General features: G+C 46.0%; 1 protein-coding gene across 2 annotated transcripts in view; it reads right to left on the reverse strand.

The window, feature by feature from the left end:
• The window catches only part of LOC119783888 (laminin subunit beta-1-like), a 78,833-nt gene extending 65,625 nt beyond the window's left edge, over positions 1-13,208 (reverse strand). For both annotated transcript variants that reach the window (XM_038285625.1, XM_038285617.1), the window contains exon 1: positions 13,057-13,208. In XM_038285625.1, the coding sequence (XP_038141553.1) occupies positions 13,057-13,076 (20 nt within the window). In that variant the 5' untranslated portion in view covers positions 13,077-13,208. The remainder of the gene's footprint in view (positions 1-13,056) is intronic.
• Positions 13,209-16,247: the final 3,039 nt, after the last annotated feature.

Genomic DNA, 16,247 nt, shown 5'->3' on the forward strand with positions numbered 1-16,247 from the left:
AATTTTTTTTACGAAATGAAACTAGATTAAACTAAAACTTTTTCAATTGAAATATTCTGGATAGAGCATTTTATAAACATATTATATATATTATGTATATAATTAATGCTGTAAGCAGAGTTACAGTCACTATTCTCCAGTTAACGATTAATCACGATTAATCGTGATTAATCATGATTAATCACGATTAATCTGATTCAGTGTTTCAGCCCTCCATGATTTAAAACATCTCAGATAAAATTTTGGGCGGATTTTGTTCCAGCTGCTCCTGCGGTTCTGTGACCCGGAACGACACGGCTGAATCTGGACCAGTAAAGCCATCAGACTGGAGCTGAGCCGGACCAGTTGGTCCTGAGCAGAACCAGTAGGCTGTTAGCAACAAGCTGCCGGTTGTGAAGCTAATGCTTCATATCCAGCCTGATCCGTTCGACTTTTGGTGGATTTGGGAGCAGAACTGGAGACGGAGGATGAATGGGGATCCTGAGACATTAGGTTTAGCTATAGGACACTGGATTATGTGGTTTATCATAAGAAAATACTAATTAATGGGGGGGGGTTGGTAGTCTATGGGGACCATATGTAGTGGATGAGTCGGGTGTCCTGGGACGACATGTTCGTGGCCACGGTTGGATGGCAATCCATTGAAATTATTATGATAAAAACTATTGCTGTGTGACTTTTAGAGTTAGTTTAAATGTCCTGATAAGGTGACATCATCGGTCTGTGTGCTAACACCTGAGCAGGTAAAGCTGGGGCCATGTTCATGCATGTGTGTAATTCAGCAGAGAACAAAGCTGCTTCTACCTTCAGCTCTGTGCCGGCGTGACCTTTGGCATCTGCTGTAGTTTGGACAAGGCGGTCTCAATGTGTCACTGAGCAAACAGAGACCAGGAGGACGCTGCCCGCACAGGCCCAGTACATCAGCACTGGGAACAGCAGAAAAAGATCCAATAAACATTTTACACCAAGAGGAAGTCACTTAAAGCTTCATCACACATCGGTTCTCTGCACTGATTTCAGATCTGAGATGATTTTACTGCTCATGTAGCAGGAAATATGTGCTGGTGATGATCCCTCTTTTCTTCTTCTCTGGTTCTCAGCTTTAGGAAACGTACATTAACTCTGGAAATGTACTGTAACTGCATTATGGAGTGACATCATTTATGTCCTCCGAGAGCCTCCGTCCCACTGGCCAGAAATCAGCATGTGAAACACGTCATTAGCAGGACAATCACCTCCATCTTATCCTACTGCTGAATGAATGAACCGTATTCTTATATACTCTATAAACGTTGTTTATAGAGGGAATAAATTAATTATCAGGAGCTGCTGCTCTGAAGACAAAACTTCTAGCACAGAGTGAACAGACATGTTTATTGATATTCTTTTAAACACGCAGTTTTTTTATGTGAACAAATGAAGTTCCGTTCAGGGAATCTGATCCCAGAAGATACAGGAAAGCAGAAGGTTCCCCGCCCTGCAGAAGGTTCCCCGCCCTGCAGAAGGTCCCCCGCCCTGCAGAAGGTCCCCCGCCCTGCAGAAGGTCCCCCGCCCTGCAGAAGGTCCCCCGCCCTGCAGAAGGTCCCCCGCCCTGCAGAAGGCATCAGCAGACACATCAGCAGCGGCTCAGACAAAACAAGGCAATCTGGAGACTCTAGTCCAAACATAGCAGAGGAACCATATCCTCCTAAACCAAAACATGATAAGCCAGACTCTGTGTGCGTTTGTCTACAGAATTAGCTGCTGGATGTGATGTAAACAAAGCGCAGAAACAGTCAATGTTCTGTAGGACGAGGCTGGACAGAATCCTGCTGTAAATGAGCTCTGCTCTTTATTAATCATTAATACGACCCAGTCAGAGGAAGAGGCCATAAGGGGCGTTCAGTTCTACCAGGAAAAAACTAGAAGGAATGAGAATCCTTCAATGGTTGGACTGCCTCTACAGGTACCCACCACTCATCTCTATTCATTCACATTCATATTGGTACTCCCCACTGCCACAGAGACGCGCAGTAAAAATGCCTACATGTGAAGCATTTCACTGCAAAAACAAGCAGTTTGCAAAGATGCTTCACTGTCAATCTCACTGGAACTAACGGAAAAATTTATTTACAGTAGCAGCTAGGGGTGGAACGGTTCACAAAATCCACGGTTTGGTTCGGTTCACGGTTTCGTGGCCACGGTTTTCGGTTCGGTTAGGTATATGTTTATTGTTACACCGAAAAAAATAAAAATAATAAAAATTACAGATTTTTTTTTTTTTTATGAAATTAATCAAAAAAATCCAAAAAAATTAATGAATTGTAATTATTTTTAATGATCCGCGGAAACCTGGCTTTGGTCGACATACCGCCACCTTCTGCTCTGGAGTGTAAACGCTTCGCCTATGAGAAAAAGGAGCAGCGCATGAACCGAACGAAACACACGCGAACCAAACCGAGACAGTCGAACCAAACGGTTCGGATGGTTTTCATAACTCCCAGCAAAATCCCCTCCAACTTCCAGCCACTGGCTTTCTCATGGGCGTCCATATTTTTTACTCTGACTCCAGCCTCTGACCTAATTACAGGGTCTGACCAGGAGATGGCGCTTCTCTTAAATGGGTCCTGGAATGCAGAACTGAGTTTCCATTGTCATACATGAATAACGATAGTTCAGGGGGTGAAACGGACGTACAGAGAAGTTCAAACAATCAACTCCTCCTTTCTCGGCAAATCTCACTATTCTAAACTTCCACCATAAAACGGGAGAATCCAAACGAAGCACTGAGCTGACGTAAACTCTGGGATGTTTCCTTATTTGCTTCTGGCCTTGACTCTTGTCACGTCCCGAAATTGACATACAGACCAGCCCACTGGTTTACTGGAGGGGCATGTATGAAGTGTAGACTGCCGGGCCGCTGACTGGACCGGACCTCAGCAGGGAGCCATGGGCCGCCCGTCCTCAGCCGGAGGAGGGGTGCTGGGGGCTGGTAAGGCAGGCTGGGGGAAGCACGGATCCACCTATGTCCAGGCTGCTGTCACTTGGACGGGTTCGGTCGCTCCGTCCCGCGCTGGCTCCCTGCCCCCGTCTCCGTTCGACTACGTGCTGCACTGTAGTCAACCACAATACCAATGTTTAAATTCCCCCAGACTTTCTTTAGGTCTGAAAAGTAGGACATGTCCTGGAAAAAGAGGACGTCTGGTCCCCCTACCATATCAACAATCTGATGTTTCAGTAAGTGAGTGCTTGTTGCTATGGTGCGTCTTTGCTCAGCAGCTTGGCTCGTTGTAAACCAACCAATCAGAGCACAGCTCATCTAAATATTCATGATCAAACCATAAAAGGAAGAAACCTGTGGTTTCATTCTAGGGCTTTTAACCAGGCTGCATTAGAGCTCATAGAACAGCTAATATTTAGCCCAACCAATGTTACACACCCTATTAGAGACCTGAAGGACCAGATACCCTATAGAATCATTCTATCACCCTATTAGAGACCTGAAGGACCAGATACCCTATAGAATCATTCTATCACCCTATTAGAGACCTGAAGGACCAGATACCCTATAGAATCATTCTATCACCCTATTAGAGACCTGAAGGACCAGATACCCTATAGAATCATTCTATCACCCTATTAGAGACCTGAAGGACCAGATACCCTATAGAATCATTCTATCACCCTATTAGAGACCTGAAGGACCAGATACCCTATAGAATCATACTATCACCCTATTAGAGACCTGAAGGACCAGATACCCTATAGAATCATTCTATCACCCTATTAGAGACCTGAAGGACCAGATACCCTATAGAATCATTCTATCACCCTATTAGAGACCTGAAGGACCAGATACCCTATAGAATCATTCTATCACCCTATTAGAGACCTGAAAGACCAGATCCCCTATAGAATCATTCTATCACCCTATTAGAGACCTGAAGGACCAGATGCCCTATAGAATCATTCCATCACCCTATTAGAGACCTGAAGGACCAGATACCCTATAGAATCATTCCATCACCCTATTAGAGACCTGAAGGACCAGATACCCTATAGAATCATTCTATCACCCTATTAGAGACCTGAAGGACCAGATGCCCTATAGAATCATTCTATCACCCTATTAGAGACCTGAAGGACCAGATACCCTATAGAATCATTCTATCACCCTATTAGAGACCTGAAGGACCAGATACCCTATAGAATCATTCTATCACCCTATTAGAGACCTGAAGGACCAGATGCCCTATAGAATCATTCTATTACCCTATTAGAGACCTGAAGGACCAGATACCCTATAGAATCATTCTATCACCCTATTAGAGACCTGAAGGACCAGATGCCCTATAGAATCATTCTATCACCCTATTAGAGACCTGAAGGACCAGATACCCTATAGAATCATTCTATCACCCTATTAGAGACCTGAAGGACCAGATGCCCTATAGAATCATTCTATCACCCTATTAGAGACCTGAAGGACCAGATGCCCTATAGAATCATTCTATCACCCTATTAGAGACCTGAAGGACTAGATACCCTATAGCAGTGGTTCCCAAAGATTTTCTTCTGGGCCCCCCTTTGGATTACAATAAGATGTCCAGCCCCCCCCACCCCCCCCCCCCCCCATAACCCCCCGACCCCCCAAAAAAATAAATAAATAAAATAAACTGGGCACACACATCGTTCAACCAGATATAATAAATCTATACACATATTTTGTTTTCAAACTCCACTGAAGTTTATTTCACACTTCAGGTTGCAACAAAACAAACTACACCATCTTTACAGTGGAACACTTTTGTGTAACTGTATTTTTTTCATAGTTCTATACTGTAGATTAGAAGAGGATTCTTTGTTGTCTGTGTTATTTTAAACATATTTCTTTTTTTTTTATTTGTAACAATATTTAACTTTGCTATAATCTATACATAAAAAAGCCTCTGTGCAAAATGGAGTGAAAACATTGAACAGCTCCCTGAGAGTTTTTTCTTTGTACTTTAATCCTCCCATCTTTTCAATGGCTGTAATGAGCCTGCTTTTTGCTGTAGATCTTCTCAAATCTGGGTTGCAGTGTCACAACTGTCCATTATGCTCAGTCAAGCAAGCGCTGTTTTTTTTTTTTTTTTTCTTCACTCATACCGCTTCCCGCGCCCCCCCTGCAATGGCATTGCGCCCCCCCTAGGGGGCGCGCCCCACACTTTGGGAACCACTGCCCTATAGAATCATTCTATCACCCTATTAGAGACCTGAAGGACCAGATACCCTATAGAATCATTCTATCACCCTATTAGAGACCTGAAGGACCAGATACCCTATAGAATCATTCTATCACCCTATTAGAGACCTGAAGGACCAGATGCCCTATAGAATCATTCCATCACCCTATTAGAGACCTGAAGGACCAGATACCCTATAGAATCATTCTATCCCTATAGAATCATTCTATCACCCTATTAGAGACCTGAAGGACCAGATACCCTATAGAATCATTCTATCCCTATAGAATCATTCCATCACCCTATTAGAGACCTGAAGGACCAGATACCCTATAGAATCATTCTATCACCCTATTAGAGACCTGAAGGACCAGATACCCTATAGAATCATTCTATCACCCTATTAGAGACCTGAAGGACCAGATACCCTATAGAATCATTCTATCACCCTATTAGAGACCTGAAGGACCAGATGCCCTATAGAATCATTCCATCACCCTATTAGAGACCTGAAGGACCAGATGCCCTATAGAATCATTCCATCACCCTATTAGAGACCTGAAGGACCAGATACCCTATAGAATCATTCTATCCCTATAGAATCATTCTATCAGCCTATTAGAGACCTGAAGGACCAGATACCCTATAGAATCATTCTATCAGCCTATTAGAGACCTGAAGGACCAGATACCCTATAGAATCATTCTATCACCCTATTAGAGACCTGAAGGACCAGATACCCTATAGAATCATTCTATCACCCTATTAGAGACCTGAAGGACCAGATACCCTATAGAATCATTCTATCACCCTATTAGAGACCTGAAGGACCAGATACCCTATAGAATCATTCTATCAGCCTATTAGAGACCTGAAGGACCAGATACCCTATAGAATCATTCTATCACCCTATTAGAGACCTGAAGGACCAGATACCCTATAGAATCATTCTATCACCCTATTAGAGACCTGAAGGACCAGATACCCTATAGAATCATTCTATCACCCCTTTAACATCCACAAATCATGACAGAAAGAATATATTAGAACAAAGATTGATGTTTAAAATCAAATTGTAGGGGACCAGCCAAGGACCAATCAAAGAAATTGGGTACATTTGAATGGCTAGTACTGTAAATGCTGATGGATCCTATAGTTTAGTCTGTAGACTAACATTAGTCTGGCTATCTCAGACTGACTGGAAGACATTGACTGAGTTAGACGCTGACAGTGGGTCTGAGGTTAGGAAATAGAAAGTAGAGGAAATAGAAAGTCATTCTCTGTGAAATGTTTATGTAGTAATTCTTTCTTAAGTGAATGATGATGTCATTTTTCTAGAGTTTGGTTTATTTCTCATTAGAAAAAGTCATGAGCTGAAATATATTGCAGGTTATATGGATGGAAAAAACAAGTCAAACATTTTTAAAGATGAACAGAAACAGCATAACAGTTAATGCATCATTTATGTATAATTTGCAAATAGGAAAATACTATAGAATTAACAGACATGTTATTCTGTTAGGATGTTAAATCTTAAAAAATATATGTAAGATGTAATTAGCACAACAATGTCATCAATCCGTGTTTATTACATGAACATCATCAATTTATCACTTTTGGCTCATCTGTATTATTCTGCTCCACATTAATGTTATTGTGATGGATTGTATAATATGTTATATTACCTGATTTATAGGCTTCATAGTGACTCTGCAATGTGATTGGCCGATTTATTTATTCTAAGTTAAAGTTAATCTACTGATGCTGTGAAACAGCCAGTCTGTGTCAAACTGATGAATTTATCTTTATTTTAAAAGTCCCTGAAAATGAGAACATCCTGGTTGTCCGATGCTGTAGCGCACAGATTGTTCACATTGAGACCGGTCTAACTAGGGAGTACCAATATGGCGGCCGGTGGCTTCACTTCAACCCTGTACTGCCAAAGAGCAATCAGCAATCAGTGAACAGAGATCAGTGGAGTCCACCAGGAGCTGAAGATGCTTCCTGCTAGCAGGCCGTGTTAGCAGGAACACTCCTCTGTGTGGAAGATCTAACTGAAGGAAGCAGACCTAAAAGGTGAAGCTGTCGGCACTTCCTCACACAGAGAACATGAGAGCAGCCGATCAGCGGCCATCATGGTTCTAACCTTCCACTCCTGGGGGGGCCTCACGGTGCTGCGGGGCCACAGGTTACACAGTCTTCTTCTGGACATGATGGGAACATCTACAAACTGCTAGAGGCTTCAAACCAAGCCCATCTGTAGCAGGTTCACCTTCTGGCATGGACGGGTCGCGAACCAGAGCGGATCCAGAACCCAAAGAATCCGAAAGGATGAAAACCGAGGGGAGCTGGACCACCCAAACGCAGAGATCAAGACTTCAGTTTGAACAAAGAAAACTCTTTCCTTCAGACTTCCTGCTGATCCTCTACACAAATGGAAGGATTGTTTGCTGGAAGCCAGAGGAAATCTGATAATTCTGTTTGGATTCATGCCTAATATCTGCCTGCACAGACTAGGAGGGACCCCTGGAGGGCTGGTCTCCACACCGAGCTGCACACTTCCTGTTTTTCACCTGCTGTATGCAAACATACGACCTTCAGGGATGATTGATGGATTAAAGGTGATAAAGAACAGGAGATGATTCAGCCTTCAGCTCATAGAGACAGCTTATAGGCAAGATTAACCCCTTCAGCTCCATTCATTAACACACCATTAATAAAGACCGCCTGGTTTAAAGCTCCTCTAAGTTCAGGAGAACCAGGAGGAGAACCAGGAGGAGAACCAGGAGGAGAACTAGGGGCAGAACCAGGAGGAGAACCAGGGGGAGAACCAGGAGGAGAAGTAGGGGCAGAACTAGGAGGAGAACAAGGAGGAGAACAAGGGGCAGAACCAGGAGGAGAACCAGGGGGAGAACCAGGGGCAGAACCAGGAGGAGAACCAGGGGGAGAACCAGGAGGAGAAGTAGGGGCAGAACTAGGAGGAGAACAAGGAGGAGAACAAGGGGCAGAACCAGGAGGAGAACCAGGAGGAGAACAAGGAGGAGAACCAGAAGGAGAACCAGGAGGAGAACAAGGAGGAGAACCAGGGGGAGAACCAGGGGCAGAACCAGGAGGAGAACAAGGAGGAGAACTAGGGGCAGAACCAGGAGGAGAACCAGGGGCAGAACTAGGAGGAGAACCAGGGGGAGAACAAGGAGGAGAACTAGGGGCAGAACCAGGAGGAGAACCAGGAGGAGAACCAGGAGGAGAACCAGGAGGAGAACTAGGGGCAGAACCAGGAGGAGAACCAGGGGCAGAACTAGGAGGAGAACCAGGGGGAGAACAAGGAGGAGAACTAGGGGCAGAACCAGGAGGAGAAGCGGGAGGAGAACCAGGAGGAGAACAAGGAGGAGAACTAGGGGCAGAACTAGGGGCAGAAATAGGGGCAGAACCAGGGGGAGAACCAGGAGGAGAACCAGGAGGAGAACTAGGAGGAGAACCAGGGGCAGAACCAGGAGGAGAACAAGGAGGAGAACAAGGAGGAGAACCAGGGGGAGAACAAGGAGGAGAACTAGGGGCAGAACCAGGAGGAGAACCAGGGGCAGAACTGGGAGGAGAACTAGGAGGAGAACAAGGAGGAGAACCAGGGCGAGAACAAGGAGGAGAACTAGGGGCAGAACCAGGAGGAGAACCGGGAGGAGATCAAGGAGGAGAACAAGGAGGAGAACCAGGGGGAGAACAAGGAGGAGAACTAGGGGCAGAACCAGGAGGAGAACCAGGGGCAGAACCGGGAGGAGAACTAGGAGGAGAACTAGGGGCAGAACCAGGAGGAGAACTAGGGGCAGAACCAGGAGGAGAACCGGGAGGAGAACAAGGAGGAGAACCAGGGGCAGAACCAGGAGGAGAACAAGGAGGAGAACAAGGAGGAGAACCAGGGGGAGAACAAGGAGGAGAACTAGGGGCAGAACCAGGAGGAGAACCAGGGGCAGAACTGGGAGGAGAACTAGGAGGAGAACAAGGAGGAGAACCAGGGCGAGAACAAGGAGGAGAACTAGGGGCAGAACCAGGAGGAGAACCGGGAGGAGATCAAGGAGGAGAACAAGGAGGAGAACCAGGGGGAGAACAAGGAGGAGAACTAGGGGCAGAACCAGGAGGAGAACCAGGGGCAGAACCGGGAGGAGAACTAGGAGGAGAACTAGGGGCAGAACCAGGAGGAGAACTAGGGGCAGAACCAGGAGGAGAACCGGGAGGAGAACAAGGAGGAGAACCAGGGGCAGAACCAGGAGGAGAACCAGGGGGAGAACAAGGAGGAGAACTAGGGGCAGAACCGGGAGGAGAACAAGGAGGAGAACTAGGGGCAGAACCAGGAGGAGAACCAGGGGGAGAACAAGGAGGAGAACTAGGGGCAGAACCAGGAGGAGAACCAGGGGCAGAACCGGGAGGAGAACTAGGGGCAGAACCAGGAGGAGAACCAGGGGGAGAACAAGGAGGAGAACTAGGGGCAGAACCGGGAGGAGAACAAGGGGCAGAACCGGGAGGAGAACTAGGGGCAGAACCGGGAGGAGAACAAGGAGGAGAACTAGGGGCAGAACCGGGAGGAGAACAAGGAGGAGAACAAGGAGGAGAACTAGGGGCAGAACCAGGAGGAGAACCAGGGGCAGAACCGGGAGGAGAACAAGGAGGAGAACAAGGAGGAGAACCAGGGGGAGAACAAGGAGGAGAACTAGGGGCAGAACCAGGAGGAGAACCAGGGGCAGAACCGGGAGGAGAACTAGGAGGAGAACAAGGAGGAGAACCAGGGCGAGAAAAAGGAGGAGAACTAGGGGCAGAACCAGGAGGAGAACCGGGAGGAGAACAAGGAGGAGAACAAGGAGGAGAACCAGGGGGAGAACAAGGAGGAGAACTAGGGGCAGAACCAGGAGGAGAACCAGGGGCAGAACTGGGAGGAGAACTAGGAGGAGAACTAGGGGCAGAACCAGGAGGAGAACTAGGGGCAGAACCAGGAGGAGAACCAGGGGCAGAACCAGGAGGAGAACCAGGGGGAGAACAAGGAGGAGAACTAGGGGCAGAACCGGGAGGAGAACAAGGAGGAGAACTAGGGGCAGAACCGGGAGGAGAACAAGGAGGAGAACTAGGGGCAGAACCAGGAGGAGAACCAGGGGGAGAACAAGGAGGAGAACTAGGGGCAGAACCAGGAGGAGAACCAGGGGCAGAACCGGGAGGAGAACTAGGAGGAGAACTAGGGGCAGAACCAGGAGGAGAACCAGGGGGAGAACAAGGAGAACTAGGGGCAGAACCGGGAGGAGAACAAGGAGGAGAACTAGGGGCAGAACCGGGAGGAGAACAAGGAGGAGAACTAGGGGCAGAACCGGGAGGAGAACCAGGAGGAGAACAAGGAGGAGAACTAGGGGCAGAACCGGGAGGAGAACCAGGAGGAGAACTAGGGGCAGAACCGGGAGGAGAACAAGGAGGAGAACTAGGGGCAGAACAGGGAGGAGAACAAGGAGGAGAACTAGGGGCAGAACCGGGAGGAGAACCAGGAGGAGAACAAGAAGGAGAACTAGGGGCAGAACCGGGAGGAGAACCAGGAGGAGAACTAGGAGCAGAACCAGGAGGAGAACTAGGAGGAGAACAAGGAGGAGAACTAGGGGCAGAACCAGGAGGAGAACCAGGGGCAGAACCGGGAGGAGAACTAGGAGGAGAACTAGGGGTAGAACCGGGAGGAGAACCAGGGGGAGAACAAGGAGGAGAACTAGGGGCAGAACCGGGAGGAGAACTAGGAGGAGAACTAGGGGCAGAACCGGGAGGAGAACAAGGGGCAGAACCGGGAGGAGAACCAGGAGGAGAACTAGGGGCAGAACCAGGAGGAGAACTAGGAGGAGAACAAGGAGGAGAACTAGGGGCAGAACCAGGAGGAGAACCAGGGGCAGAACCGGGAGGAGAACTAGGAGGAGAACTAGGGGTAGAACCGGGAGGAGAACCAGGGGGAGAACAAGGAGGAGAACTAGGGGCAGAACCGGGAGGAGAACAAGGAGGAGAACTAGGGGCAGAACCGGGAGGAGAACAAGGTGGAGAACTAGGGGCAGAACCAGGAGGAGCATCAGGGGGAGAACAAGGAGGAGAACTAGGGGCAGAACCAGGAGGAGAACCAGGGGGAGAACAAGGAGGAGAACTAGGGGCAGAACCAGGAGGAGAACAAGGAGGAGAACTAGGGGCAGAACCAGGAGGAGAACTAGGAGGAGAACTAGGGGCAGAACCAGGAGGAGAACAAGGAGGAGAACTAGGGGCAGAACCAGGAGGAGAACTAGGAGGCGAACAAGGAGGAGAACTAGGAGGAGAACTAGGGGCAGAACCAGGAGGAGAACTAGGAGGAGAACTAGGGGCAGAACCGGGAGGAGAACAAGGAGGAGAACTAGGGGCAGAACCAGGAGGAGAACAAGGAGGAGAACTAGGGGCAGAACCAGGAGGAGAACTAGGAGGAGAACTAGGGGCAGAACCAGGAGGAGAACAAGGAGGAGAACTAGGGGCAGAACCAGGAGGAGAACTAGGAGGAGAACTAGGGGCAGAACCGGGAGGAGAACTAGGAGGAGAACTAGGGGCAGAACCGGGAGGAGAACAAGGAGGAGAACTAGGGGCAGAACCAGGAGGAGAACTAGGAGGAGAACAAGGAGGAGAACTAGGGGCAGAACCAGGAGGAGAACCAGGGGCAGAACCGGGAGGAGAACCAGGAGGAGAACCAGGGGGAGAACAAGGAGGAGAACTAGGGGCAGAACCGGGAGGAGAACAAGGAGGAGAACTAGGGGCAGAACCGGGAAGATAACAAGGAGGAGAACTAGGGGCAGAACCAGGAGGAGAACCAGGGGCAGAACCGGGAGGAGAACTAGGAGGAGAACTAGGGGCAGAACCAGGAGGAGAACAAGGAAGAGAACTAGGGGCAGAACCAGGAGGAGAACCAGGGGCAGAACCAGGAGGAGAACAAGGAGGAGAACTAGGGGCAGAACCAGGAGGAGAACAAGGAGGAGAACTAGGAGGATCTCCTCCTGTTATTTTCAGGCTAACAAGCAGATTTAGTATTTAAGAGGCCATGAGAGGAGAGAAGGAGAACCTGAGAACCTCGAAGTTCAACCAGATGGAGATCAGGAGATGGAGTCCAGCGCTGAACCAGATATTTCTCCTCCAGATTATTTTCCCATGATGCAATGAGGAAAGTGTTAACGGGCCTCCAGGTCTCTCCCATCCTGTAGACCAACACCTCATCATCTGGACTCCATTGTTTGGATGAACAAGTAGGAAGCAATTAGCTGAAGTTGATCTAAAACATCCTCAGTTTTTCTCTGAAATGCATCGGAAATGATTGGAGCAGCTCTAATGAGCAGCCAGGATGTGTCTACTGATTATTCCAGAGAATAAAGTCAGCAGACATCCTCTAGGTTTGGTTAAAGCTTTAAGAACAAACAGATCAGCTCCATAAATCAATACCCTGCTTTTCTGATTTCCAAAGACCAGCGACTTTTATTCTGAACAAGAAGAATCCAAATTAAGCTGGATGAAAAAGATGAGAAGCTCTCCTCAGCTGTAATAAACCTGAGCATAAATCGTTCAGTGACTGAACTTTGCTCTGACTGCTGCTCCACCAGGAGCTTCATCACAGAAACACCTTCTAGACCCGCAATTACAAACATGTTGGCATCTTTAATCCTTCTTTCTCCTCTAAAAACCTGCCGGACTCTGCGCTCCCAGCAGCGGACTGGTTCCCAGTAGAAAAGGTGAGAAAGCGGAGAGCAGGTTGAAACGCAGTGAATGTGCGGGACAGAGTCCAGCGGGAGGAGCCGCTCAGCTCCTCCCGCTGGACTCTGCGGAGCCACAAGCTCACCTGTCCTGCTGGATGTTCATCTGATCAAAGCCTCCGTCAGACTTTCTCTCCTCTGATCTTCTTCCTCTTTAGCTCCTCTAGACTCTGACCTGGAGCCCAGCAGGAGACCCAGCCTCCTCCCGCAGGAGACCCAGCCTCCTCCCGCTGGAGGCTGAGTCTCCTCCTGCAGGAGGCGGGTGTTCAAAGCTCACCTGTATGGCCTGTCTGCCGGAGGAACGATGGCGCCCCATGTGGTGATGTGAGGAAACAGCCGCTGAAACAGATGAAGTTGGTCTGAAGCTGATTATTGGATGGTCAGCTGCTCCCTCCTCCCACCCGCTGTGCAGCATCAACCTTTGACTACAGCAGTGCGGCTCACAGCGTTTCCTCAGCATCCAACAGTTTTCCCACTGACAGCTATACAACCATTGTTCAGATACAGTCCCATGGTTCCCCCTGGTGGTCTAAATCCGAATAACCCATAGCAGGTCTAACATTAACATATTTTATTTATTTTTTCTTTTTTTTTCTTTTTTAAGTTTTCACAGCTTTATATAAACATCAACAAAAACAAACACATAAATAAATAAACAAACAAACAAAAACAACCCACCCCAAATCAACAAGGAGCACTGCGGTGTTCACATAAAAGAGAAAGAAAACAAAAAAAAAAGAACATACATACATACAGCCCACATACACAAAATACAAACAGACATGGTTCAAAGTGGTCCACACTGTCGGATAACCAAATGTGTAATCTATTGAATAAAAAAAAAAAAAAAAAATAGAAGAGAGAAAAAATCTAAAAAAAAGAAAAAAAGAAAAAAAAGAAAAAAAACGTAATTTACAGTTTCTGTAAAAAAAGATTGTACCGGGTCCCATATCCTTCGGAATTTGTCCGACTCTTGATGAAGGTCACAAGTCAGTTTTTCAACTGCGACAATAGCAGACATTTGTGATAACCACATATCGACTGTAGGGGCTAGTAATGCTGACCACCTCAGTAGTATACATTTCTTAGCCAGAAATAAGAGAATTACAAGCAAATGTTTGGTATCTACATTAAAGAAAATCCCTGAAGTGTGATTAAAAAGACAGAAGGAGGAAGTTAGTGAGAACTGTTTACCAATAATCTCTTGTATCACCAGATGAACTGCCTTCCAGAAGATTTGAATATAGTCACAAGACCAAAAAAAATGAATAAATGTGCCCTTATGTATTCTGCATTTATGACAGAGATCTGAAGCATCAGGAAACATTTTACGAAGGCGAACAGGTGTGTAATATGTTCGATAGAAGAATTTAAAGTTCTGCTCGTGTATAGAAAGCGAAGTGCAATTAGGGAAAACCCCATCACAGATTTTCTCCCAATCTGCTGGATTGAACGTCAACCCCAGATCATACTCCCACACCAGCTTCATGGCATCATAACCTGAGGAGTCAGAGCCAGATAACAAACTATATATTTTAGATATAAGTCCCTTAGAAGATTTGGTCAAAACAATTGTATTCTCTAACTCAGACAATTTTATACGTAGTTTTCCTGTCCTCCTGAAAGAATTCACAAAATGACGAATCTGTAAGTATTTATAAAAATCTCTATTAGAAATATTGAAATTAGCTTTAATTTGTTCAAAGGGTTTAACAGAGTCAGAATTCAATATGTCCAAAATATTTGACAGTCCCTTCGATGACCATTCAGACAATCCAATGCTTCTAATTTCTGCTGGTAAATCTGGATTCAAAGTCAACGATGACCAAGAGGAGAGGGTGGAAGAGATATTAAGGTATTTCTTCACATCTCGCCAGGCCAATAAAGTATTATAAACAATAAAATTACTTTTGAGATGAGGTATTTGATCTATGCCATTTATAAAGAAAAGAGAGTTAAGATTGCTAGGGAAACAAGATTGGGATTCCAAATCCAGCCATAAAGAGTTCCCTCCATTCATAAACCAATTAGAAATGATTTTAAGTTGTGCTGACCAATAATAAAGCTGCAGGGATGGTAATGACAAACCTCCAAGGTGTTTTGGCTTAGTTAATATAGAGAACTTGACTCTTGGGTGTTTGTTGTTCCAGACAAAACGAGATAAATGAGAATTTATTGATTTGAAGTGTGCAGGAGATAGATAGCAGGGAAGGTTTTGATATAAAGAGTTCAGTCGCGGAAGAATGTTTATTTTTATAGTGTTGATTCTCCCTAAAAGAGAAGTTGGCAGGGGAGCCCAGAGCCCATTTTATTAAATCATTTTTTATCTTTTGTATTAAAGGAGAGTAATTAGTCCCAAAAAGATTATTCAGATCAGGTGTGACAAAAATACTCAGATACTTGAAACCTTTTGTAGACATTTGAAAGGGAGATTGCGTGAGACTTTCTGGGGGCATGCTGAAAGGGCTGGCGACAGACTTTCCTAAATTGATTTTATATCCTGACAATGCACTGAATGTAGTCATAGATTCCAGAGTAGCTGGAATTGATTTCTCAGGGTCACACATATACAATAGTACATCATCTGCAAATAATGAGATTACGTGGTTTCTACCGTCTATATTTATTCCAGATACATCTGGATTTGTCCTGATAATCTCGGCCAAAGGTTCAATAAACAATGTAAACAATAAGGGTGAAAGGGGGCATCCCTGCCTACAGCCCCTATGGATCTCGAAGGGCTCAGACATCAAGCCATTAACATATTTTAAAGGGACTTTAAAATCTTATGAAGATGAAATTGAACCATCAGCAGCATAATGTTTATTATCTTGAAATAAAGATAAAGTTTTTTATCCGCTTCAGTAAACTGGAGAGGTGGGGGGATATTTAAATGATTTAAATAATTTATAAATTTATGATTTATCCTTTCTCTATAGAATACATTCATATTAATGTGCATTTAACTTTTTTTTTACTTTTTTAATATTTATAAATAAATAAAATAAAATAAAACAGGAGACCTTTCCCAGTGGCTTTTTTTTAAAAACAGTTATATATAGCATGCCTGATTTTATCAATTTTGAATTTGTAAACAGTGTTCAACTGGAGCCCACCTATTGCCCATGCCCATGTAGGGAACACCGGCTTTTTTGAGCAGGTTCTTCACTGTTTGGACGGCACTTTCTGCCTCGCTGTTGCTCTAAGGGGTTAGTATGTGGGGCTGCCGGTTACATGTTCAAAACAATAATCACTTGCAAAGGCTTTAATTTCCTGC

The sequence above is a fragment of the Cyprinodon tularosa genome, unplaced genomic scaffold, assembly GCF_016077235.1.
Source record: "Cyprinodon tularosa strain WSP-4 unplaced genomic scaffold, ASM1607723v1 ctg1055, whole genome shotgun sequence".
NCBI classification, from domain to species: Eukaryota; Metazoa; Chordata; class Actinopteri; order Cyprinodontiformes; family Cyprinodontidae; genus Cyprinodon; species Cyprinodon tularosa.